Here is a 27,036-nt window from a genome sequence, read left to right as displayed (position 1 = left end):
GCGTTCCCGCCGGTCGGTCGGGTCCTGGCGCACGGCGGGGGAACTCTTGGTTCGGCGGCGCCGTCGGGGGTAGCTCTCGCGCGCGGCGGGGAGCGCAAGCTCCGCCTCCGTTGTCCTCGCGCCCGGCCGGGCACCATGGCCGGGCCCTGCGCGGGAAGCCGCGGCCGCCGCTTCGTCGCAGGCGCCCGGTGGCGGCCGGCGGGCGGGCGCTGAGGAACGGGCGGTCGGGCATGGCCTCCCCGCCCGGCGACGAACAGCGGGCTCTGCGGGAGCGGGTGGCGGCGCTAGAGGCGGACCTGGGCGCCTGCCGCGGGCAGCTGGAGCGGGCGCGGCGGAGACTGCGCCGCACCGAGCGCCTCTACTGCGAGGCGCGGGAGAGCAACGAGGCGCTGAGGAGACAGGTACGACCCGGCTCCCGCGGCCCGCTCCTCTGTCCGGGCCGGGCGGCAGCCGGTACCAGCCCTGTCAGGCATCCGCGCTGCCGTCGTCCCCCGGCCTGGTATCCTTGGCTCTCTCCGACGGGGCCGAGCTCATAGGGCAGGCTCTCCTGGCCTGCGGGAGGGACTTCAGCGACCAGCAAGACTGCTGCTGTATCTTCTATCTCCAGTTTGCTGTCCCGAGTCAACGCTCAAGGTTTGGCTCGACAGGTGGTGGTGTGGGAGTGTTAACGTCTCAGCCACAAATTTAGTTTCTCAGTCAGAAGGAAAACTGCATTTAGCAGCAGAAAAGACGCTTAATAAACAAGGTGAGGTAAAGAAAGAGTGGAAGAACTGTCCTATGGATGCTTATGAGGGTGGTGAGACACTGGCACAGGTTGCCCAGAGAAGCTGTGGCTGCCCCATCCCTGGCAGTGTTCAAGACCAGGTTGGATGGGGCCTTGAGCAACTTGTTCTAGTGGAAGGTGTCACTGTCCGTGGCAGGGGGGCTGGAACTGGGTGATTTTTAAGGTCCCTTCCAACCCAAGCTGTTCTGTGTTTTCATAAAACGTAACAGTTTGTCACCACTGAACAGTGATTGATGCTTGAAATCCAGCTTTTCAGGGTGATCATCTTAAGAATAACTTTGGTTAAGTTTTTATTTTTCTTTCTAAGTGCTTGCTGTTATTATTATACCCTTTGTGAGCAGAAATTATGTTTTTCATTATGCCAGCCATTCAAGTAGAAAATTGTATGCTGCTACCCAAAGACCAGTTGAAACACTTGTAGTGCAATTGTATTGTGTTTGAATTATAGAATGTGGAATAGCCTGATACTGTTTTCTGATGTGGATCCCTAAAATGCAGTGTTCTGTTCTGTAAGATGCTGTTCTTCTTTCAGGTTGAAGAGCTCACTAAGGAAATCCTTAGTAGGAAGGAGAAGGATACATATAGCGTAGAAGTACAGACAGAGGACTATGCTGCGTGGTCACAAGCAGGTAGAGAGGGTGGTGATTGCTTTAGCAGGCATTATCTTATATAAAATATATTTCAACTCTGCATTAAGCTCAGTAACCTGACATTATCTTTTGGACCATTTTCTACTTATTCAAGCCTTTCCTTTAAGAACTGAGTAAAACATAGCACAGGCTGTAGCAGAACTCGTCATAGTAGTCTGTTACATAGTAATCTCATGTATTACACACATACATGCTTTACCAGATTTCAAAGTACATTAAAACAAGATATAGTTTCTTCAGTAAGAATAGAATAAATTCAAAGCAGAGGCACTACCTAATAATTGATTTATATTAGGCTACTTACAACCATAAATTTCCAATTTAAGATTTAGGATCCTTAAACTGCATTGTGTAAAATACTGCTTTGCTAATTTATACTACTTCAACTCCCTTTCTCTTCCCACCACCACAGATTATTACTGCTATGAAGATTACTACAATCACACTGATACTCAAGATTGTGCAGCTGAACTGCCAGTGCAGCACGATCATGAAACTGAAGGCACTGAGCATAATTCCACAGAGGAATTGCAGACAGATGTTAATGTTCCGTTAAGGACGGATAGCACCAAAGTTGCCGAAGGTGGAGAAGAGGAAAATTTCATCCAGAATTCACAGGTTATAGAAATGTTTGGGGTTTGGCCAGTTTTGAAGTCATCACCCTATTGGTATTACATTTCAAAGATGTGCTTTGGGCTTAATGTCACTGGGGAGGGAAGGGGGGAGTTGGGGTTTGGTTTTTTGGAGATTTTTTTGCTGGTTTTTTTTGGAGGGGGGGTTGTTTGGTTGGTTGGTTTGGGTTGGTTGAGGTTTTGGTGTGTGTGTGGTGGTTTGGTGCTGATAATAGCAGGCAAACATCCTTGCACTGTGTAGCTAGTTCTTTCTGTAGTATGTTCCAAGTGTAACATCATCCTAGATTTGTTTCAAAAGAACACAAACAAACTGAAAAAACCCATGTTCTACATAGCCTTGAAGCATGGCATTTTTAAAATCAGTAGAGTATGTTCAAGATGGCCATGCTAACTATCTGAAAATGTACTTTTTCTTTTCTTCCACTGATATAAGGACACAACAGAGACAGAAAGGAAGTTGTTGGGGGGGGTTATGTGTCTATTTTGTTGTGGGGTTGGTTGGGGTTTTTTTTTCGTTCTGTTATCCAGCAGCTTAGCTGATTTTGTGCCTTAGCATCTATAACTGAAATAGAACAAAGCAGAAATCTTTTTCAGGAATGTACTGAAAGATACTTGCTGTGTATGTTTTTGATCAGAACTACTTCTGAATAAAGGTTGGGGAAAAGGCACAGTAGGAGCTTACCAGTAAACTACAGCTAGATTTTTGTCTTCTTGTTTAATAGCTATTGAAACAATCCAGGTCCATCAAACACTAATTTGTTTTATTTAAAATAGGGCATTCTAAAGTGCTCCTTTTTGGAAGAAAATATAATTTGTTACTTTTTGTTATCAGGAAACAGAAGATACTTCAGTGCCGGAGGGTTCTTTGGCAGAGAGCTTGAGGGCTGCTGCAGAAGCTGCTGTTTCACAAACCGGATTTATTTATGATGAAAATACAGGACTGTATTACGACCATAGTACTGGATTCTACTATAATTCAGTAAGGATTATTTTCAAAACCCTCGGTGTTTTTTCCTGTTGCAAACGTTTTAGTAGTAAGAGTTGATGTGAGCAAAGAACTAAGATTGAAACTGACTTTGATTTGAAAAACATGTTACTGAAGATGAATAGTAATGGAAATTAGTTGTTGAATGGTTTCAGTAAGTTTATTTTCACCAAATTGAATCTGGCTTGCCCAGGATGGTGATATCCCTGTCTTTTTCTTGACCTACGAGCTTTTCATCTTGGGGTCTCCCCAAACGTGGTGAGGAGGAGGATTGAAGAGCCTGGCTGGACAGGCCACCAGGTAGTCAGCCCTTGTCAAGCCACCACATTTGAGTTTTGTTTTGTTTTAAACTTAGTATATGGTTCCTTATTAACTAGGTATTTCTTTGAAGAGTGTATTTATTGAAGTGGTGATAACACTGTTCTTTGTTCCTTATAAAGGAAAATCAACTATATTATGATCCAGCAACTGGAATTTATTACTACTGTGATGTGGAAAGTGGCCGATACCAGTTTCATTCACGAGTGGATCTGCAGTCTTATCAGACCTCTGGTACTCAGCACACCAGGGATAAAAAAGGGAAAAAGAAGAGAAAAGAGCCAGAGCGCATTACTGCCAATGACCATAAGGTAACTTTAGAACTGACAGAAAGCACGAAACCTAGGGTTTTTTTCGTGATGCAATTTATCATGTGGGTTTTAGTTTTATGCTGAAGATGTATGCTTATTTCTGAAGGATTCAGACATCCTTAAACTGTATACAGCAGGTTGCTAATGTGTGATTAGTGTTCAAATAATTTTCCCATAGAGTGATTAAGGATGGAACTCTAAACTTGGATCCCATCACTTCTTCAGTGTTATTTTATTACAGTACAACTGTATAGATCTCTAAAATTGAGTGTCAGCAAGCACACAAGAATGAATTCAGGGTATTGTGTGGGCTGGATTTACATCAGAAAGGCAGTATTACCTCAGTGTCTTGGTTTTGGGGCTTTGGCTTGTGTTTTTTTTTGTTGGTGGTTTTTTGTTCTGGTTGGTTGGTTGGGTTTTTTTTAAATTCAAATGGTGAATCAAAAACTGACTGAAGGTTTTGGAAACACATGCACATACCACCCCTTCTTCGTGATTGTATTCCAAAGCTCATGCCATTGACATTTTACTGTATCTCTAATATCATTTAGGATTGAGGAAACATCTGCGAAGTTCAAATTCTTTGCATATTATGTTCTCTGATTGTTGTTTTATTTGTTCAATACATTTTTGTGTCCACAGTGCATAGATACGTGGTACAACTTAATTAATGATCACTATAAGGGACTGAAGCCGTATTATCCAATGCATAATTCCGTTATGTGGGCCTCAGTCAAGCTGATAGGTTGAAATCTGAAGTAATCTTATTAGTGCACAGGTACTCTTTCTTACATAACAGTTATGTAGCACCAGTACCAAGTTTGAAAATTTTGTATCAGGACTTGAGATCTTACAGAAGACTTGAAAATGGAAACTGTTTACATTAAGAACCAGTAAAGGTAGGTTAAACGGATAGCGGTAGTGGATCGACTGCAGATTTTATAAATAAATAGATGCTACATCCCTGGCAATGTTTAAGGCCAGGTTGAACGGGGCTTGGAGCAACCTGGTCTAGTGGAAGGTGTCCCTGCCCATGGCAGGGGGGTTGGAACTAGAGGATCTTTAAGGTCCCTTTCAATCTCAATCATTCTATGATTCTGTGATTATAGCTGATGTGGGAGTTTCTTCTCTGAGAAAACTTCATGTAAACCACTCTGTTCTGAAAGCTTGAGGTGTATACATAGCAACAGTAATTGTAATAATCATTTAGACTTCAGAAAGGGGAGCTAATGCAGTTGAAGCTAGGAGTCTTACCAGCATCCAGCTTCTGGGCAGATTGTGTACAACTGCTGGATTAGCATTCTGACGCTCTCAAAAGACATTGTTAATACAGAACTTCATTCATCATGCATCAGGAAAGCATCATGGAAAGCTAGTAGAAATATGGGGTTTAATTGCATTATTGTATAATGCAGTTAATAAACCTCCTAAATTTAGTCTTGTGATCAACTGTTACATACTTACCAAAATACACAAGTGTATTTATAAATGTTCTGTGGCACATTTGCTCTGATCTGACAAATAAGGTTGTCTACTTTTTGGGATCCACTCAGACTCTGCTTCTGTCATTCAATTTTTCTAGAAATAGGTACCTGTCTTTATCTTAATTTATGTTGATAAAATATTTCTATATAGATGGTTTGTTAACAACTCTTGTGTGAAGCTTTCACGGTCACAAGGTAGGAGGTGAGCATCCACTTTCTGATGTGTTCTACTGATAGTGAATGAAATACTTTGATTTATTTTGAATTAATTCATTTGACCAACAAGATAACAGGAAAAACATTTAAGTCATATTAATTAGTGCAAAGATCTTTGTGTCTGTGAACAGTAAGTGAAGGTTAGTGTCATAGTAAGAATCAAGACCTTTTCTACTTTTTTAAAACAAAAAATGGGAGCATACAAAATAAAACAAAACCGAATTGGTCTCCACTTTAAATTTCAAAAAGAAAATAATGTCTTAAATGTCATTTACATAACTGTTAGATTTAGACAAAACAAAGAACCTGTCATATTTTACATAGCTCAGTTCATTCTTGTGTTGTTCTTAATCATATAAGAAATTTGTTGCTTAGTTTAAAAAAAAATGTTACATTAGTGTAAAAGATTAATCTCTTATTCTAACAGATCTTAAGTTTTTTCTGTTATAAAACTGAAAAAAAAAAATAGTTTATATGGTGCACAATCCAATTCAGAGATGCCTGGTGTATATTGGCAATATTACTGTTGTTCAGTTTAGTGACGTATTGGAAAGTCACTAATTAGTTCATGCTAGTTACGGTGTTACTTACATCCTGAAACAAAACCCAGAATGTCTGGTTTTAAGTAGGACATTGTGGTTGAAGAGTTGTCTATTGAAATGTTTTCCTGAACACTTAGGCCCGGCCTTCTCCTTTTTCTTTCTATAATTTCTGGAAAGTATGTTTTACTCGACTTCCTTTTTCTACAGCCAGTACAAGCTGGAGAGCAGTTTGATTTATTGCCTGGTCTGTGGACCAGTAATAGTGGTAAATAAAGCAATACCAGAGTCTAATTCTGGGAATGTGTCATACACCCTTGAATTTCATTATGCCTAAATGACGATGAGGCAGTTTATAAGAATATGCATGTGAAACAAAGGAAGACAGCAGTAGTTCTAGAATCTCAAGTACACAAAACACTTGCAAAACTTGTTTTCTCTCTTTTCAAGTTAAAGAGTTAAATATAAACAAGTTTTGATAGATATGCAGTATTACTTAGAAGTTGCCAAATAAAAGAAATACAAAAATTTAGCAGCTACATATGTATATTATCACAGCAGATATTTCTATATATATATACCTATTTCTATACTGTTAGCTATATAGGTTTTTACAGAAATTGTATGGGGATTTTGAATGATTTATTCTGTTTAAACCAAAATTAATATATTTTTTCAATCTAAAAGATGGTAACTGGGCCAATCTGTTAACTCTGTTTCTGGTCATAGGAGGATTTTTTAGTTGCGGTTTAGTTTGTAGCTGTTGTGAAAAATCTGGTGTACTCAGCTACATTACATATAGTATCTATTTATGAGCAGCAAGTTGGGATGGTTAGAAATACAGAAATTATAAGTGTCGTCTCCACCAATACTGCAGCATTCTTGGAAAAGCAACATAAATCTGAGGATCTAAAGAATAAAACTAATATGTTAAAATACTATTGTATTTTTAACAAGCTACACTACAAAACAGAAAGTACTAGTGAGTGTCTTCTAAAATGAATGTACTTCTAATTTCAAAAAACAAAAAGCAGAAAGTAACTTACATGATTAGTATCTCCTGAGGAGTGTTCCTGATTTATACAAGTATTTTGTGTAAAGAGATTCTTTTCAGTCATCAAACTTATGTATTACAAATACTTTTCTTTTGACTTGTGAAACTAAGCATGCTGCCCACATGCTTGCTTTTAATAGATGATGAGGGATTTTATTTGCTGCCTTCAAGTATTAAGTAGCCTCTGTGCAGCTCACATAAAAGGATTGGTGGAATACATTGGAACTTTCAGGCATACAGTTCAGTTCTGATACCTGTTTGTAGTGACAGACCAAAAAAAAAAGTGGGGCAAGAAATACCATGTGATCTGCTGTACAAGAAAAACCTTTACATAAGTAAATTTGGAAAAGTTAAAAAAAAAAAAACAACCATGAGGTTGCGTAAATGATATTGTGATCCCTGGCCCAATATCAAGATCCAGTGCTTCCTTACAGGCTGGATAATAGACTGTGTGCAGTAGTGATCACGTCGTTCTGCTTGTTGTACTGGTGACATTAGAAATACGTAGCAAAATTTAGATGCAGGGTCTGCCATATGCCATTTTTTTTTTCCAGAAACTGTTTTTGCAGTTTATTCTTAAACTACTAATAAATTGTATTTCAGCGTGATGCTCAAAATTAACTTCTGCCATATTCTGTTCCATTATAGATATGTCCTATCTCCTTCTGTAGAAGAGACAAGGCTTTTGTAGTAGTATTTCCCTTAGAACTCTTCAAGAAGTGACTTTTTTTTTTTTTTTCTCTTCTTTTCTTTTTTTTTTATCACGTGTAGTTTACTTTTGCTGATATTCATCCCATCTTTAGGTACGTCAGTTGACAGAAACCATGGCTAATCTGAAGATTTCTTCTTTTGGATTGGCAGCTTCTGGTGAAGGTAGAGTTGAGACAACAGATACATTAGTCTGTGGATGTTTACCTTTAATCTTGATACTTTTATTAAAGGAAAACTAATATCGAAGATACCTATTTTCCTAAAGGAACTAAGTTTTTGGAAGCTATTTGATCAAAACCAGTTCATCTACAAAGTAACTTTGAAATATATTTGAAACACTGTATAAGTAAAACACCTGAAGAAAACTTTGATGACAATTCTAGAATATTTGGCAAGAGACATAGTTAGCATTACTGTATTAATGTACAGTGTCCTAACTAAACAAACTATGCATTCTTTAAGTAAGGCAAGTTTACGTTTCCTGTCTCTTCGGAGCTATCCTCCTGTGTTTAGAATGGCTTCTTTATGATACAGAAAGAGCTTTGCTCTTTTTCTGGCTTTTAATCAGACTTTTTTTGCATTGGAAATTCAAGTATTGTGTAGGGTGCAAGAAAGTAACTAAAGTACTTGTGAAACAGAGCTAGCAAGTAAAGCTTAGTCATCTGAGTGAAAGCTATTTAAAACTGTTTGAAAATGTTTTAGTAAAATACTGATTGTTTTTTTTTAAGATTAATATTTCAATTTGAGATAGTCAGTGCTGAAGTTCTAATATTCAACCCTTTAGTTGGGAGCATTGAATGCTCATGATTCCATTAAATCATCTACTGAACTAGCAAGTGGAGAAGCAACAGACTACACATTTCTGAAAAGTTGTATTTTTACGTACTTGTATGTTTTATACGAAAGAAATTGATTTATAAAACAATAGTTTAAATAGTGCACTTAAAATTAAGCTAGTTATATATGCTAGTTATATATATGCTCATGGTAAGTTCTAATTTGTAGGCATGCTGATGGATTGTATGAATGTGCATGTTGATCAGGTGTAATACAGAAAAATAGGAAGTTTGAAAGACAAAATATCTTGCTCTGTCACAGTAAGGCAAAAAGTATAGCTAAATGCTTAAAATACTTTAAATTTTTCGTTAAAAACACTCGTGACTATGATCATTCATGTATGTTTTGTAAGATGGTCAGTCTGCATTTCAGAGGGTTGTTGTAATCAGTAGTTTGTGGCCTATTCTTTATAAAGCAAACCCATCAATTCCAGTCACATTAGCATGATTTGTAATTCTTACAAGATCAGTTCTTATGGGATACATAAAAATCCTGATTTCACTTGCACCTTTGGCTGTCTTTTTATCAGGGATGCCAAAATGCAAACGCAACTCGACCCTGTAGTCAAGAAATAGTTTATTATGGAGCAAATTCATCCCACCGTTTGATTTTACTTATGCTTCATGAGAGAAAAATCAGAGATCATGTGGTGATACCCAACAGATAAAAAGTTTCTGAAAGCTGAATCACACAGTGGTCATCTGTATCTCACATGTGACTGTTAGGGTAGGTCTCCTGACTATTTAGATATATTAGGCAAAGCAGCACACAAAGGAACATGTATGTGCCTAATATAATGATGTAGCAAGCATGGTTATAATAAGCACGTACTTCCATACTTTGTATACTGTATTGTGAGAGTTCTGTACTGGAAATGGAGAAACTGGCTTTGCATGGCCTGGATAGGTATGTTTTTCGCTGGGTAAAAAAATGGCTGGATGGCAGAGCCCAAAGGGTGGTGGTAAATGGTGTCACATCTAGTGGTGTCCCTCAGGCCTTGGTGTTAGGGCCAGTTTTGTTTACTATCTTCACTGATGATCTGGATGAGGGGATTGAATGAATCCTCTGTAAATTTGCAGATGACACCAAGTTGGCTGGGAGTGTTGATCTGCTGAAGGACAGGAAGGGTCTGCAGAGGGATCTGGATAGGCTGGATCTATGGGCTGTGACCAATGATACGAGATCCAACAAGGCAAACTGCCGGGTCCTGCACTTGGGCCACAACAACCCTATGCAATGCTCCAGGCTTGGGGAAGAGTGGCTGGAAAGCTGCTCAGCGGAAAAAGGCCTGGGGATGCTGATTGACGGAGCTGAACAAGATCAAGCTTGTGCCCAGGCAGCCAAGAAGGCAAATGGCATCCTGGCCTGTATCAGCAATAGTGTGGCCAGCAGGGCCAGGGCAGCGATCATCCTGCTGTACTGGGCACTGGTGAGGCTACACCTCAAATCCTGTGTTCAGTTCTGGGCCTCTGACTGCAAGAAAGACATTGAAGTGCCAGAGCGGGTTCAGAGAAGGGCAACAAAGCTGGGGAGTGTCTAGAGCACAAGTCTGATGGGGAACAGCTGAGAGAACTGGGATTGTTTAGCTTGGAGAAGAGAAGGCTCAGGGGGGACCTTATCACTCGACAACTACCTGAAAGGAGGATGGAGTGACATGGGAGTCGGTCTCTCCTGCCAAGTAACAGGACAAGAGGTAATGACCTCAAGCTGAGCCAGGGGAGGTTTAGAATGGATATTAGGAGAAATTACTTCACTGAAGGGTGGTCAGGCATTGGAACAGGCAACCCAGGGCAGTGGTGCAATCACTGTCCCTGAAAGTGTTCAAAAACTGTGTAGATGAGGCCCTTAGTAGTTTAGTGGTGGATGTGGCAGTTCTAGGGTAGAGGTTGGACTTGATGATTTTAAAGGTCCTTTCCAATCTAGTTGATTCTATGATTCTTTGAGTTTGGGATGAAGAATAAAATATCCTGGCAAAGAGAAATAAGGTGCATTGCTAATATTTGTTAGGTCATTCAGGATGGTATTTACTGAGTATTCTGTTTACTGCCAGTTGCTTGGTTTTTTAAGCAGTGGCTATATGAAGGCAAGATACTAGGTGCTGTCTGCGTAGGTACATGTTACATATGATTACAAGTACTTACACAGAACATATATAATGCAAAAGGATTTCTCCAGCACAAGTAAAGACCCCCTTAAATGCTTTAAGAATTTAGCATCCCCACTCAGCATCCCCAGGCTTAATCTTTAGATGTCGCCAAGATACGGAATTTAATACCGATCTGTGAAATCATAGAGTACTTAGGGTTGGAATCACCTTAAGATCATCTAGTTCCAACCCCCATTCCATGGGCAGGGACACCCCACACTAAACCATGTCACCCAAGGCTCTGTCCAACCTGGCCTTGAACACCGCCAGGGATGGAGCATTCACAACTTCCCTGAGCAACCCATTCCAGTGCCTCACCACCCTTACAGTGAAGAACTTCTTCCTTATATCCAGTCTAAACTTCCCCTGTTTAAGTTTTAACCCGTTACCCCTTGTCCTGTCACTACAGTCCCTAATGAAGAGTTCCTCCCCAGCATCCTTATAAGCCCCCTTCAGATACTGGAAGGCTGCTATGAGGTCTCCACGCAGCCTTCTCTTCTCCAGGCTGAACAGCCCCAACTTTCTCAGCCTGCCTTCATACAGTAGGTGCTCCAGTCCCCTGATCATCCTCATGGCCCTCCTCTGGACTTGTTCCAACAGCTCCGTGTCCTTTTCATGTTGAGGACACCAGAACTGCACACAACACTCCAAGTGAGGTCTCACGAGAGCAGAGTAGAGGGGCAGGATCACCTCCTTTGACCTGCTGGTCATGCTCCTTTTGCTGCAGCCCAGGATACGGTTGGCTTTCTGGGCTGCGAGCGCACACTGCTGCCGGCTCATGTTCATTTTCTCATTGACCAACACCCCCAAGTCCTTCTCCGCACGGCGGCTCTGAATCTCTTCTCTGCCCAACCTGTAGCTGTGCCTGGGATTGCTCCGACCCAGGTGTAGGACCTTGCACTTGGCATGGTTAAACTTCATAAGGTTGGCATCAGCCCACCTCACAAGCATGTCAAGGTCCCTCTGGATGGCATTCCTTCCCTCTGGCGTATCAACCGAACCACACAGCTTGGTGTCATCGGCAAACTTGCTAAGGGCGCACTCAATCCCACTGTCCATGTCACCGACAAAGATGTTGAACAAGACCGGTCCCAACACCGATCCCTGAAGGACACCACTCGTTACTGGTCTCCAGCCAGTCATCGAGCCATTGACCACAACTCTTTGTGTGCGGCCATCCAGCCAGTTCTTTATCCACCGAGTGGTCCACCCATCAAATTGATGTCTCTCCAATTTAGAGACAAGGATGTCATGCAGGACAGTGTCTAACGCTTCTCACAAGTCCAGGAAGATGACGTCAACTGCTCTGCCCCTGTCCATCGGTTTTGGAGCCCCATTATAGAAAGCTACCAGATTGGTGAGGCAGGATTTCCCCTTAGTGAAGCCATGCTGGCTGTCACCAACCCCCTTGTTATTTTTCATGTGCCTTAGCATGTCTTCCAGGAGAATCTGCTCCAAGTTTTTGCCAAGCACAGAGGTGAGACTGACTGGTCTGTAATTCCCCGGGTCATCCGTTTTTCCCCTTCTTGAAAATGGGGGTTATATTTCCCTTTTTCCAGTCATCAGGAACTTCACCTGACTGCCACGATTTTTGAAATATGATGGCCAGTGGCTTAGCAACTTCATTTGCCAGCTCCTTCAGGACCTGTGGATGGATTTCGTCAGGTCCCATGGACTTGTGCATGTTGAGGTTCTTAAGATGGTCTCAAACCAGATCCTCTTCTACAGTGGGCCTAGGGTCTTCATTCTCACAGTCCCTGCTTTCGCCTTCCAAGACTTGGGTGGTGCGGTCAGAGACTTTGCCAGTGAAGACTGAGGCAAAGAAGTCATTAAGAACCTCAGCCTTCTCCAAATCCAGGGTAGCCAGTTCTCCTGTTTCCTCCCAGAGAGGGTCCACTTTGTCCCTAGTCTGTCTTACTTGCTACGTACCTATAGAACCCCTTCCTGTTATCCTTAACATCCCTAGCCAAGTTTAATTCTAACTGGGCCTTAGCTTTCCTAACCTGGTCCCTAGCTTCCCGGACAGCATCCCTGTATTCTTCCCAGGCCGCCTGTCCCTGCTTCCACCTGTTATAAGCCTGTTTTTTCCCTCTTTAAGTTTCCCCAGCAGCTCCTTATCCATCCAAGGAGGTCTCCTGGCCCTCCTGCTGCACTTCCTTCTAGTTGGGGTGCGACACTCCTGAGCTTGGAGCAGGTGATCCTTGAATAACAACCAAGAGTCTTGGGCCCCCCTGCCCTCTAGGGCTATATCCCATGGAACCTTACTAAGCAGGTTCCTGAAGAGGCCAAAGTCTGCTCTCTTGAAGTCCAGGGCAGTGAGCTTGCTGCACGCTCTTCTCACTGTCCCAAGGATCTCAAATTCGACCATCTCGTGGTCACTACAACCAAGGCTGCCCTGGAGCATCACATTTCCAACCAGCCCTTCCCTGTTGGTGAGCACGAGGTCAAGCACAGCACCTCTCCTTGTCGGCTCCTCTGTCACTTGCAAGAGGAAGTTGTCTTCCATACAATCGAGGAACCTCCTGGATTGCTTGTGCCAGGCTGTACCATCCGTCCAGCAGATCTCAGGGTGGTTGAAGTCCCCCATGAGGACAAGGGCCTGTGAGCGTGAGCGCGTTTCTGTCTATGGAGTGCTTCATCCACAGAGTCGTCTTGATAAGGCAGTCATAACATCATAAAATCGTAACATAATTAAAATCCATGTTCTTTAGGAATGCAATTTTTAAATCCTCAATTTTGTACAGGGATTTCTAAATGTGAAGATTACATTTTTATCAGTATTTAACAGAGCTACTTAGTTTATTTGCTTTCTTAACGGTTGTAGCAATAGTGGAAAAAATAAACTGCCGAGAACTGGTTTAATGGTCATATTGGCAGAATGTATGTACAAAATGCTTCGTCTGTATAAGGTTTTTTTAAATTCCTGTTTTCAGCCTGGAAGAGAGAGTGTACTCTTTAGTAACCAGGTTTTGAAACAGCAACTTTTTATTTTGTAATGTAGAGTATCTGAAGTGATACCAAAAATTAGTATCACTGGATTCACTGTGGAGAAAGACCTGAATGGGTGGAGTATTATACTTGGGCATCAGTGCATCACAGTCATCTCTTGCTCTGCCTCAGTTATGATTTGAGTAGACCATTTAGTTTCTCTGTTTTCAGAGTACATGAGTAAAACTGTGATAGGTCACAGTATTACGGGAAAAAATAGATTTGCAGAGCACATTGGTGTATTTTATATCGGTCTAATATATATACCAAACATATAGACAAGGATAAATACACTGGAAAAGGTCTTTCATAAAAGTGAAAATCAGATTTGCCAAAAAGGTTGCTTTTGGCAAGATTACTATATTGTTTATTTAAAATAAACATTATTGGGCAGTGATCCTTTTCCTTCCTTGTTTTGGTACTTCAGAGGACTCCAGGAGGAGAGCTAGTACATTATGAAGAAACCCTAACCAAATCAGCAGTCCTTCAGTTAACGCAATGAAGTCTTTTAAAATGCGCTGGGTTTTCCTGACAATCTCCTGTCTTACTGAAAATATTTCAAAAGTACACTGTAATGTCCTATCCAACAGCTCGACTGGTAGGCTCAAAGGGATTCTTGTGTTTGTCTTACACCTGTGCCACTGAAGAGATTTTACAATTCTGAAAATTGAAAGTGGTTTTATTTCCATGATGTTAACATTCACATTAGTGCATGTATCTTGAAATGTCAAATGCTCTATATGAGAACTCACTGAAAAAAGTTAAGTTTGTTGGTTTTTTTTAACTGATGTGCTGCAGCATTTGGTACGGTTCAGGGCAATTGAATGCTTTCATTTTAAATTTAAGATGGTAAATAACTGAAAATATGAGGGATTTTTTATTTATCTTTTCAAGCCAAACCGTTTATCTTCATTTTTCTTTTCCTTTTCTTTTTCTTCCTTTTTTTTTTTTCCCCCACTAAGATGATTATCAGGGTTAATAGATTGAGAAATTTTCAAGGTAATAATTACTCTGGCAAAATTAATATGACTTTTTAGATTTCTCACTTTAAAAAATGTTGATGCTCTTTTTTCTGTTATTCAGTGGAGAAATTTGTTGCAGTACAAAATGGATTCTCAGTAGAACTGTTTCACATAGCATAAATTAAACTTCTCTCCAGTATCTCGATGAAAGGCTGTTTTAAAGTTGAAATTCTGAAAGGAGGAAGAGCAGGTGATTAGGCAAGCATGGGTAGGCATTCCAGATATTCTGGGCCACTGTGGGGAAAATGTGAGAAGACAAAACCAGGAGGAAGATATGATGAAGATCAGTTAAAGAACTTTTAAACAAGTTGCAACAATTGAGTGAGAGAGGGACAGAAGTAAGTGTCATAAAGTCGAAATGGAAAAATATTCAAGATGCTGTTGTACCAGTTTGAAAGTGAGGACAAGAATCTTGAGTTTTGTATGAGAAAAGAGGAGACAGTAAGTGAAGTTTAGAAGAAGAGTGCAGTCTCCCAGATAGAAGATGGTCTCTGTCATGCCTAATGTGAAAATGTTTCTACCGAAATGCTCTGTTGGCTGCATATGCAAAGCTTCCTGGAAATCTGTTTCTTAATAGTTGCAAAAATAATTCTTCCTAGTGAAGAATTTACTTCCAGGCTGATAGCAGACTTCAGAATAACTCAATCTGTAAAGAATGTAACATTCTGTAACTCCCCTCCAGGATCTGGACACAGAAGAGCAGAAATCATCTAGCAGTCTGAATTGCTTTTCCACTACTGAGCAGCTAAGTTCTACTGAAGAAGAGGAGTCTCCAGGCATAAGAAAGAAGACTAAAATGGACACACAACCACAAAACAGTCTAACAGCCAAAGAACTGATTTCTACAGACAATATAAATTCACATTCTTGCAAAATTACACCAGATACTGCAGCACATACAGATGACAGTAGAACAGCAGACACAGAGAGTGAACCAGAAGAAGGTGAAATTACAGATTCTGAGTGCGAAGCATACAGCAGTGAGGATGAAGTAACAAGTGAAGAAACTGCTTATTCAGAAGACTCAGAAAATGAAGGTGAATTATTATGGCTTGTATGTATGATATTACAGTATTTTTACAGGAGTCCATTAAGAACTAACTGCAAGAAAACAGTTTGGATAATTTAAAAAAACCGAATACATAAAAGCATGTGTCTTAAGATACTTTGAATTAAGAAGTTATATATATGTTACTAGCATTTCTTTCTTTCTTTTTACTTGCACAGAAGTAGTGGTGTATTTGTAAAAGCTCTTTAGGGGTATAGCATCCTGTGCTTGTGTAGAAATCTCACTGGTAGTATAAGATTTGTTTAGATTAGCGTAGGAACAGGAGAAAAGAAAGTCTGTTGTGAAATAGATGTTCTAGTACAGAACTCGCAGTAATTTCATATATTAACTCCAACAAATGTATAATATTTTTGATCCTGTACATAAACGGTCATGTATCATTCAGTGTGAGTCCCCTGTGGTGAAAAGGAGGTGCACGGAGTACTCAGTACTAGCTGAAATCTCAGTTTGTCTGTATTCCAGTGGCAACTTGCAAGAAATGGATATAGAGAGGAAACCTGCATACAGTTTTGTACCAGAGGTGTTCTAGAATTGAACTGACTTTGGAAAAAAAAAAAAAAAACCCAAAACAAAAAAACCCACCCACACACACAAAAAAAACACCTCCAAAAAAATCCAACAAAAAAAACCCCAAAACAAACCCAAAATCATGTGAAAACTGTAATGCAGCCAATTCTAACTATGTATATGCAAAGGATAAAAGTAAGCAAATGCACAGAGTGAAATACAACCTATAGAAGTCTGTACTGCAGCCTGTGCACTGCTCACAGTTAAATAGTTTGTCTCGTCTGTTTTCATTACTTTACTTACTCAACTACTTAGATTCTAAGTGATTAGTGCCATTCAAAATGTGCTTGCTCTCATCAGGCTTTCAGATTTCCTGCTCTTACTGTTTTCTAATAAATTCTGCAATAATGCTGGAGTAATAAGAACTGGAGACAGCTTCTCACCTCTTTGTACCTTGTGAGCTAGTGTCTTCCCATCTTACCATGTCTGTTCCTAACTGAGATCACTGGAGACTGTTTTTGCAAATGTACTTCCCAAGAACAATTTATAGAGCTGTTGGAATATAATTACTTAACTGGGGCAAAAAAGCATAGGTATCTGTAGGCTCATCTATTATTTTTACTTTTTGTATTGGTGCATAGTGCTAATAAGAGTAAAAACTAGTAAAAATACATGTGACATCTAAATTCTCAAACACAGAGTTCTGTATGCATTTGGTTTGAGATGTGGTGAACAAATAGGTGCTGCCTTTTCTCAAACTAAAATTGTATTCTAATCTGTTATCACTAATGGTCCATAAACTTACAGTATGAAATTTTGTGAATGCACTTATATTTTATTGTTTTCACTAAATAGTTGTGCACATGCAAATAACCAGAATTAGGAGAACCTTTTTAATACTTCAGTGTGCAGTCAGAAAGCCTTTGAAACAGTAGTCTCATCAAAGTTTTCTCAGATGTGCTTATACATTTCTTTTTCTGAAAGTTGCATAGGATTCAGCCAGATCATGGCTGAATATTTATCAGTTGTTTGAAAGCTATGGGCTATAGGGATAAAACTGTAATTTGTCAGTAGTAACAATACTGGGTTTTTTGTATAATTACAGATGAAGAAAAGATCTGGCCTCCTTGTATCAGAGTGATAGTAATAAGATCACCAGTTCTGCAGACTGGATCACTTTATATTATCACAGCTGTGAAGCCTGCTACAATTGGAAGGTAAAATTGAGTGGAATTTGTTATATACATATATATATATCTGAAATTGTACTTCGCTTTGAAAGCTGTGGAAGCCAGTCAGGATTGCTTGTCCCTACTCTTCGTGCTTGTCCTCCTAGTGTGCAGAAGTTGTAAGGTACTCTGGAGTTAGGTTAGCCCACATTTAGGTCATGTCACTTAACATCATGCTGGCCATGATAATAGCATACACAGTTAATTTTAGCTCAGCAGTCATGAAAATTGTTAGTGATAACTTGATCTTGTGTGAGCCCTAATGGCAGCATAACGGCAAGTCATTCTTTGAAAACTGTTGTTTTCTAGAAAGTAAGTAACTTTTTTTTCAGGACCACTAATAACTTTTTCAGAAATGGAAGAACACACTTTAGAAATTCAGGATCATGAGGAAACGTATTCTAGAGTTCCTCAACACATTCAAATTCCAGTAGGGTTGGTTCATAATTTTTGAATAGTAAAGTGGGTTTTGTGCTAGCTGGTATGTATTTTGCAAGTTCTACTATTAAAAAAAAAAAAAGTTTGTTCATTGTGGGTGATGAATTTAGTGATGAATCAATGCTTTTTTTCATGTTTATTGAAAACCTCACTCTTCCTTTTCAACTGCTCTTATCTAATGCTGAAGTGTTTTGATTCATTCTTACATCTTGAGTGTTCTAGGTACATTTATGTGAAGATTAACAAATGCTAATTTTTGTATTTTGCATGTAGGTCCTTTGCTAGCTGCGTTGCTTCTTCATCCCCTAGTATAAGGAAGTAATACACAAATTCTTGCTCCTACTGCAGTATCTTTGATTAAAAAAAAAAAATTATAGAGGTTACTCTTTCATTGCTTGTATTACCTGCTTAACGCTTCCAAGAAGTCAGCTTCAGCACTGAGTATTGAATACCAATGCCAGGATTCACTGGAAAGCCTAAAAGATGCAGAGTTCAGACTATTATTTACAGGCATTGTGTGAGTATAAACATTCGGATAGAAATGACAAATTTATAGATAAAAATTTAACTGTAGAGCTTGATCGTATATTTATTGTCTACTGTGTATAGTTTATAGATGGAAGAAGGGACCTGAAGCAAGTACTCACATGGTCTATATAGCAACACAGTGGTTTATATCTGTAAAGCTCCCCAACAGCTCAGAAGGAAAACATAGTATTAAAGTTCTAGTGAAATGCACGTATTTCTAATTTGTTGTGATTTATATATCAACTTGCCTTTTCAGAGAAAAAGGTGTTGGACACACACTTGAGATTCCTGAAGTTGGAGTCAGTAAGGTAACTCTTGTTTCTGTCTTCTGAAAGATAGATCATCATATGAATGAAGCTTTATATTTTATGTTTTGAAATTCTTCCAAACCTTATGTTAATTTTCTTAAGAACTTTCAGAATGAGATATATGAAGTTAGAAAAAGGAAAACATACAGTATTTTCCTGAATGGGAATTAAACATGAACAGCAGGGCAATTTCAAAGTCTAGAAAAGCTAAATTTTTATTTTTTTTTTTTTTTTATTGGACTTTTACTAGTCCACAGTGTAATTAATGCACAGTAAAAAAAAAAAAAAAATTCTTTGAATCTTGCATTTATTAGTTGTTGAACTGGAAGAAACCTTACTGCTCTGTTAATTACTAATGGTATGTAGAATATTGATGTACCTGGTTAGAACTTTGTCATAGAGTAATCCAATTCTTGCAGTTGAGGTAGACTAACAGGTTTTATGTTTCTTAAAGGCAACTGTATAAATATGTAAGTGATGTACAGGGAGTTTGAAGATTTAACATCATTTCTTTCAGTAACAGGTTTTAATGGAAAACTTTTTGTCTGGCTAAGAAGGATTAAAAATAAATTAGTGGCTCTCACAGACCATAAATACAGCACTCTTAATAAAAGAAAATCTAGATAGACAAACACATCTCATCCAAACAACAACAACAAAAAAAAAAAAACCTGTCTGCAAATGCAACATCTGAAATACACTTTACTGTTCCACTATGTCTGTTCCAGATGATAGTTCTGATTAATCAGCCATATTTCATGTATCATATTTCATACTGAATAATTTCCAGAACAAATCTTTTCCTGCTGTTAATGACTTTTTTCAGGCATGTATTCGAAATTGGGTGCATGAAGAAGCCAAGTCTTTTCGTTTTTTCTGTAATGCTACCATTTTAGTACCTGCCTGTTTATATGAGAAGTTACTTCACTTTGCAGATAAAGACTCAAAGGCAGGAAAATAAATTACAGATCTGTAGAACCAAAAAGTTGACTACTAGTTTGTTTACCTTGCTATTCATAGTTAATAGCTGTGTACCACTTTGGCATTTTCTTGAGTGTAAAGTGAGATTAAAAAAAAAAACCACTGCACCCTGTAGATATAGCATCTTTAGAAGAAGTTTGGGTTCATCTTAATTAATAAAACAGAGCTAGGAATTAAATTATTTATTGAATGAGCTAGTCATTCTCCACTATTACGATAGTATTCCTGTTGTAAGTGCTAGCCAATCTACAAAATGCTACTTTGATTTCTTTTTTATTAATTTTTTTTATTACTGAATGTAGAAACTCAATTATTGCTCAAAGATAAGAGGAGATTTGGTTTTAAATTAACATTTTCTTCCCAGATCAATTCTTGGTTTTTTTCTCAACTGTAACAAAAAGGAACTTTGCTTGTCAAATTTGAAGCAGTCACAGGTGTTTTTAGACTTCAGTTTTTTACTGAGACCCTTAGAAGGCTGCAGAAGTTGATGGTTTAGTTTGCTCAGTGGCCATTTTTGGAGGTAGAGTATATCCTTTAGTTTGGAGTTGTGTTTTCTCTGTTCAGTGTCTATATAAAATTGCAACAACAGAACAAAAAAATTAGGTTGTTAGTCTCAGTATCAGAAAGGATATAAAAGAAACAGCAAATGATGGTTAGTCATTGTGTCCTGGGTTATTCAGAGTACCAGAGCTACTCATTTAAAATGTATTCTGAAATCTTACTTTAAAATAGCATATACATTGTTAAGTATTTCTTTAATAAGAACACTTCACTTAGGCTTCTATTTATCAGTTCCATGCAGAAGTGTATTTTGACCACGATTTGCAAAATTATATTCTTGTGGATCAAGGCAGTCAGAATGGAACGGTTGTTAATGGAAATCAGATTCTTCAGGTGAGTACCTGTTGTTTATAAAGCTACATTGAAGAAAACTTTAGTCATGTGGGCTTCTTAAATATATTATGGCAAATCACTAACAACATCATTGTATGTTCTTTCAGACTTTTCATTGTTTCTCTTCTGGTTTTAGAGCTACTTACAATATTTTTATGTTTTCTTTTATTAGGTTGCAATGGTTGCAGTTGCTAGTGTGAAATGCAGTTGAATACTTATCTGTATTAACAGTTGAACTGTGAAATACAGTTGGATACTTACCTGTATTTGTCAGACCAAGTTGAATTAATAAATTATGGGAAGTATTCATGAAATAGAATACCTTTAGAATAGAAGTACTCTTCATTAGTAACTAATTAACATGGCTTTCAAAACTTTCTTTTTCTGTAGCCTAAAACAAAATGTGATCCCTACATCTTGGAGCATGGAGATGAAGTGAAGATCGGTGAAACTGTGCTTTCTTTTCACATACATCCTGGCAGTGATACTTGTGATGGATGTGAACCAGGACAAGTCAGAGCACATCTTCGCCTTGACAGGAAAAAGGAATCTTCTGGTTAGTCGTGTTATTGCAGGATATGTTTGTTGTTTTTTTTTTAATTGTTTATTTTGGCTCTTTATTTTTATGGCTATTTATTTTATAAGCATAATAATTACTTCACTTTTCTTACAGTTTTTTTCTTACCTGGGAATAGTGCTACAATACACGATGATGTATTTTTTTTCTTGGTCTGTGTGTCCATGTGTAGTAATATTAGAATAAAAATTCTCACAGTTGTCTTATGTTTCAAAATATTGTTACATTATTAATCAGAAAATCAATCCTGTGTTTTTCCTTTTAGTTTGCCCAGCACTCAGCAAAGAAGAGAGAGAGTTAGTCAGAAGAAAAGCATTAAAAAAAATACGGGAAAAATATGGTTTACAGGTGAGTTTACAATAGAAGTTGATTAAGGGTTTGATGCCTACATCTATTTTGTGATTCCTGTGTTAAGCCATAGAGTTCAGTGAATAAGGAGAACTTTATAATTCATTCAAACTTGAGCCTGATGATGATGGTGATAACATTACACACATACAGCCAAAGTATGGCTGTAAGGTAAGAAACCACTAAATGAGAACTATGGGGTTTTTTTGTTATAAGATGGACCTGGTAGTTTAACTCAAGTTTGTCTTTTGTACACTAAATAATAATTATTTACAAACCTTTACAGAGAGAAATGATGAAAGTTCTGTTAAAAGTTTAGGAAAAGAAGAGTCATTCTATTGTGTGCAGGATTCTTCATCCTTTTGAGATTAAGATTTTATTTTTTTTTTTAAATAATTTCAACTTTTATTTCTGCAAATTAAGTTTGCACTAAATTGCAGTGCTGTTTTTTGTTTGGAAAGGAAAAAATAATGAGCAACTGAAAAACTGATGGAAGGAAGAGGGAAATTTTTTAAGTTTTTATTTTAAGTCTCGTTTGCTATAGAAGAAAGCCAACAGGAATGTACAGGCAATATAGTATGTAAGTATTCTAGTTACTTCTGTTTTGGAGATTATTTTTATGGGGTTACATCTAGCACTTGTCCGAAGTATTTGTGTAGAAATCAGAATGACATAATTTCTCTCAAATTCTTGAGGTACCAAAATAATACCAACATGGTATCTATACACATGCTTAGTTCTGTCACCTATTCTGAAGAAATAATTGCTGAGGAACAAGCAAATGTTTAAACAGAAAGCATGTGTGTATAGTTTTCTGCTTAATATGGAGAGATTGGTTCTTCATACCAAGTGAAGATTCAGGAGAAACTGTTAATTTATTTACAGCCTCTGTGAAATTAATGAATTTGGCAAAATTAAATTATTATGTGATGACGGCAATAACATCACACACACGCCTTACAAAATATGGCTGTAAGGTAAGAAACCACTGAATGAGAACTACAAGTTTTTATTATAAGATGTAGAATTAACGAAATAGACTGAAAATGCCTTACTTTTCGCGGAAGTAGTGAAATTATCAAAAAATAAAGAATGTAAAGTCCACTTTATTTCTCCTGATGGTATTTAACCTGCTTATAAAGAACACAGAGTATGAAGACAATAAAGCAATGAAGAATCCAAAGTACAAAGACAGAGCGGGAAAACGCAGAGAGACCATTGGAAGTGAAGGAACCTTCCAGAGAGATGATAGTCCAGCGTCTGTTCATATGTAAGTTTGGTGGGGGGATGGGGAGACTGGTGTGAGTGGAAGGGAGGCATCCTTCGTGTCTTCAGTAAATCTTAAAAAATTATGATAAAGAAGTACTAATTTGTTACTAGGATACAGTTTGTTAAGTATTCATTACCTATATATAATGTGTTAAGAGATCTAGAAAATAGTAAACTGTTCTCACTTAGTAGTTCATGTGCTCTTTCTCACCTTCCATACAGAATTCGGTTTGGCTGTAAGAACGGTTAGATCACTTCCTTACCAACTCAAAACAGAAAGAACTCCCCAGCTGCACTACTGACACCTTCAATATTATCTATTTTTTAAGTGCCTCATCTTCTGTTTTTCTTATCCAGTCCCACTAATGGTACACATGCAGATTTTTCACCTGCAGTTTCTCTCACTGTCAATACCCAGCCTATCTTAGGACATAATGACACTTGCTTTAGTCTTCCACTTTGATCATTCCTTTGTTTCTGTAGTTGTAGTGGGGTTTTCTAAAAAAATCCCATGAACTTGTAGGTTAGTAAAAGGAAGTATGAGACAATGAAATGTGTGTTAGGATGATTTGGTGGTGAGGCAGTGATCTTGTCTTTTACTTAGTGCAGTCAGTTCCCACCCAGAAGTTAATTCCTGAAAAAATCAAGTAGTTCAGAAGGACTTTTATGTTGGTATTGACCAGACGCTTGAAATACCTTTGGTAATATTCATGAAAGAACTTGCAAAATGTAGCACTAGTGTATCCTGCATAGCTCTTTGTGGAAGTAGGAACAGTATCATAGTTGAGTCCTGGTTTCTAGAGCATGCACATTTCTGTCCTTTGGTATTTGGGTAGAGATCATACTCTTCATATTAATTCTTGCTTATCTTAAACTTTCTTCAAAGTGAAATCAGCAACAGCAATAAAGGACATAAAATGTTGGAGAAGATGGGATGGAAGACGGGGGAAGGCCTGGGCAAGGATGGTGGCGGTATCAAGGATCCGGTAGGTCTGTCTGGTTTTTACTTGGAGCAAAAAGGAACAGAAATGTATTTGCAGTGGAAAACATTCAAGTGTAAGCCACTATTCACTTAAAACGTTTTAAATTCCTGGTTAGGAAGGAATAATCTCAGTAGGGCTAATCTCAAATCACTTGATTAATGAAGTATTTTGAAATTTTTCAGTGATTTTGTTCCTTAAGTAGAAAATGCCAGTTAATATCCGTGTTTGGTAGGAAACAGGGGAGTACAAGCAGCTTCTAGCAATTAAAAAATCTCGTGATTGAATACAAAGTCTGGAGGAAAGTTGAAATAATTATAAGTGATAAGAATTCAAGATGGACTTGGTGGAATTCTTCACTTTCTCTGAGGGTGATGTGGCACAAAATCAAGCTAGGTGAATGGACCACGAGGAAGAAACAACTGGCTAAAGTCACTGTAGCCATCAAGTTCTGGGCCTCTGTGGCAGCCCCATTTTTTTCACCACGGATGTGCTGTCTTTTGGCAGTAGTGCTGCTCAGAGCCACACTGTACCTTTTGTTGTCAGACTACCCAGCACAGGGATTATACACTATTGACTCAGTGAGGAATACTTCACAGTTAGTGGCAGGTTACAGCATTCAGCACTCCAGCTCCTAGTTCCAGAACTGGTGATTTGACACGTTTTTAATAGTACTTTAGATGTCTGTATATGATCTAGGTATATTCTTCACTATGAGGGTGTGCCAGTGAGGCACCGGCACAGGCTGCCCACAGAAGTTGTGGATGCCGCATCCCCAGTAGTGTTCAAGGCCAAGTCTGATGGGGCTTTGAGCAACCTGGTCTAGTGGAAGGTGTCGCTGCCTGTGGGAGGGGGTTCCAAGTAGATGAGCTTTAAGGTCCCTTCCAAGCAAAACTGTTCTATGATTCTACATTATTAGAGGCTTAAGAAAAGCGCTTGGGGATGGCAGTTGGAATTGGTATTGTAAAACATGATTTAAAAGTATCTAAATACCTAACTTGCAGTTACCGTATTTAATGTATTTGACAGATCCACCTTCAGTTACATAAGATGCATGCAGGTCTGGGTACCAGTAGACCAGCCTCAGCTGAAGATGTTCAGATCATCCAGAGCAAGAATAAAAAGAACTGGGATAAAGCAAGAGAAAGGTTTGCTGAAAACTTCCAAGAACCAAAATCACAAAAAGATACACCTAAGATTATACCTTGGGTTAGAGGGACTGTAGAGTAAAGTCCCACAGCAGGGTAATTCCTGTGTGTAAATAGCTGGGAGAGAATTTATTTTTATTCTTTGTTTCTTTTGCTAAAGCAGAAGTTTGGCAATATGTAAAATACAGTTGTGGAAAAAATTATACGAGACTAACTCTTATTAATTGGTTTTCTGTAGTTTTCATGCTTTTATAGAACACATTTTTAAGAAAAAATGAATGGAATTTAGGGGCATATTCAAATTAAGTACTTGAAAGTGATTATCATCATGAACGGGATGTTTCCTCAGTTGTGTTTGAATTGAAGACAATTCTTCATGGAAGGTCAAAACATCTGTTAAATTAAAATATTATATACCTTTAACATTTGAACAGTGGTTAAAAAGAAATAAAAAAAAAAAATTCCCCAGGGCCATACTAACAAGAGTATCATATTGCCCTTTTCTTTTCCTCTATTTTGTGGTTATTCACAATTGCCATGAAATGCTCAGCAAGAGGTACATCACTCTTAAATTCATACAGTTTAGTACTAGTTACATGTCTCAGCTGAAGAGGGGAAAAAACCCTTGTTTTTAAACAATTCAGCAATACTGTTCAAAAATAAAATACTCCAGAAATAAACTACCAGGTAGCATTAGTGAAGAAAATACTGTTCAAGAGACTGTTTGTAGCCAAATTTTCTTCTATGAAGAACTTCCTTGAGATTTGTTTAGTACATCTCATGCCTTTAAAACAGGAGGTATGTTTAGAATACAGCAATATTCTGTGGGTGTGTGTATTATTTATTAACTCTTGTTCTGATACATCCATTGCTGGCAATGGAGTTTATGCCAGAAAAATAAACCAACCAACAGATTTTTGATGGAGAAAGATTGCCAAACTGAATGTAAGACCTTGCTACTTACTGAAGGTTCCTTATCACAATAAATCACTGTCAATTTAAGCACTGTGCTTCTTGCTAGGAGTGCTCTTCTAAAATGAGAAAAACTTAATCCCAGTTTAGTCAAGTTAAAGTTCTGGTACTTGTCCAAGTACTGGAAACTTGCTAGTCTCAGCATCCTATTGGAACATACATGCAACTGTAAAGCACTGTTGAATAAAACCAGGACAAGTTGCTATTTATCTTGATGCATGTTTAGACACATACAGTATAAAGCCAAATTTTTGACACGTTATTTAAATCATTAAAGCACACACATTTAACAACCTGAAGCATGCTTTTAGCAGTAGACAGCTGAAGATACAGTTATAAGCACTGGATGCCTGCAGCAGTATTACTTAATTTAATTTAAATCAGTTCACTGCTTGCCTTTGAAAACAGTTGGAGTTTTTAGTGACAGGTATGAATTTTTTGCTTACTTTGCTGTTACATTCCCTTATATTGACAGCTTCATGTTTTCAGAGGTTACCTATTTATTTCTAGCTGGAAAAAAGCTTTTTGCCCCATCTACCACTTTTTTTTAAGTTGACCTCTGTAGTCTTCAGAGTAGATCAAAGAACAAATCTCAGTTTCAAGGGCAAGCAGGACATCCTAAACATACATTAGTAGGAACCTTAGCTTTCCCTCTCCTCAGTTATTTAAATAACAGTTCTAAGAAAAGTCCATCATTCTTTTATTGTTGCCCTGCAAAGAAGAAACTCGAAAGGACGTAACTGAGTTTGCATTTCATAAAGCTTTTGAAATAAGACATCATTTGCCTTCTGTGAGAGGCATGGTCTTGTGCAGTCAAGCACTGATTGCTTTCAGTACTGTGGCTTCCTCACAGTACCACTTCAAGTACAGTGCCACTTCCAGGGTTGATCCTTTGTCTCAGTTTACCATTGGTGTGACATATCCCATTATCTCTTGAAGCTGCCTAGGAAAGTAGAAAAAGTGGTGCAGTTAATACACACAGCATTGTTAACAACTGAATATACTGTCTGACTAATCCTCATCAAGCAGGTGTGTACCTTTACTGAGTAGGACGACTTCACTTGAGCTAAATAGAGCTTTTCATCCCCTGCCTTAGTGAGCTCTTAAAATG

The 27,036-nt window shown here is 38.4% G+C and overlaps 1 protein-coding gene across 2 annotated transcripts; it reads left to right on the top strand.

The window, feature by feature from the left end:
* Positions 1 to 26,199, top strand: AGGF1 (angiogenic factor with G-patch and FHA domains 1). 2 transcript variants are annotated; one of them, XM_080636998.1, is made up of 14 exons: positions 1 to 401; positions 1,317 to 1,413; positions 1,847 to 2,052; positions 2,899 to 3,045; positions 3,492 to 3,680; positions 15,360 to 15,714; positions 17,359 to 17,470; positions 18,705 to 18,756; positions 20,530 to 20,631; positions 21,022 to 21,187; positions 21,474 to 21,556; positions 22,699 to 22,826; positions 23,712 to 23,811; positions 24,835 to 26,199. In XM_080636998.1, exons 1-14 carry the CDS (start codon positions 231 to 233, stop codon positions 25,033 to 25,035), a joined length of 2,109 nt encoding a protein of 702 aa, XP_080493124.1. In that variant the 5' UTR covers positions 1 to 230; the 3' UTR covers positions 25,036 to 26,199. The 2 variants fall into 2 exon arrangements, with proteins under 2 accessions (XP_080493124.1, XP_080493125.1); XM_080636999.1 differs by lacking the exon at positions 15,360 to 15,714 and adding an exon at positions 7,777 to 7,846.
* Positions 26,200 to 27,036: the final 837 nt, after the last annotated feature.

Source organism: Psittacula echo (assembly GCF_963264785.1).
Source record: "Psittacula echo genome assembly, chromosome: Z".
Classification (NCBI taxonomy): domain Eukaryota; kingdom Metazoa; phylum Chordata; class Aves; order Psittaciformes; family Psittacidae; genus Psittacula; species Psittacula echo.
This window is presented reverse-complemented; position numbering and strand designations above follow the sequence as displayed.

Bases quoted from the DNA above. Each gene is read 5' to 3' on its own strand.
- AGGF1 (XM_080636998.1), top strand. From the start codon at position 231: ATGGCCTCCCCGCCCGGCGACGAACAGCGGGCTCTGCGGGAGCGGGTG. The intron at 3,046-3,491 runs GTAAGGATTATT...TTCCTTATAAAG, and splicing joins CTGGATTCTACTATAATTCA to GAAAATCAACTATATTATGA. The intron at 15,715-17,358 runs GTGAATTATTAT...GTATAATTACAG, and splicing joins AGAAGACTCAGAAAATGAAG to ATGAAGAAAAGATCTGGCCT.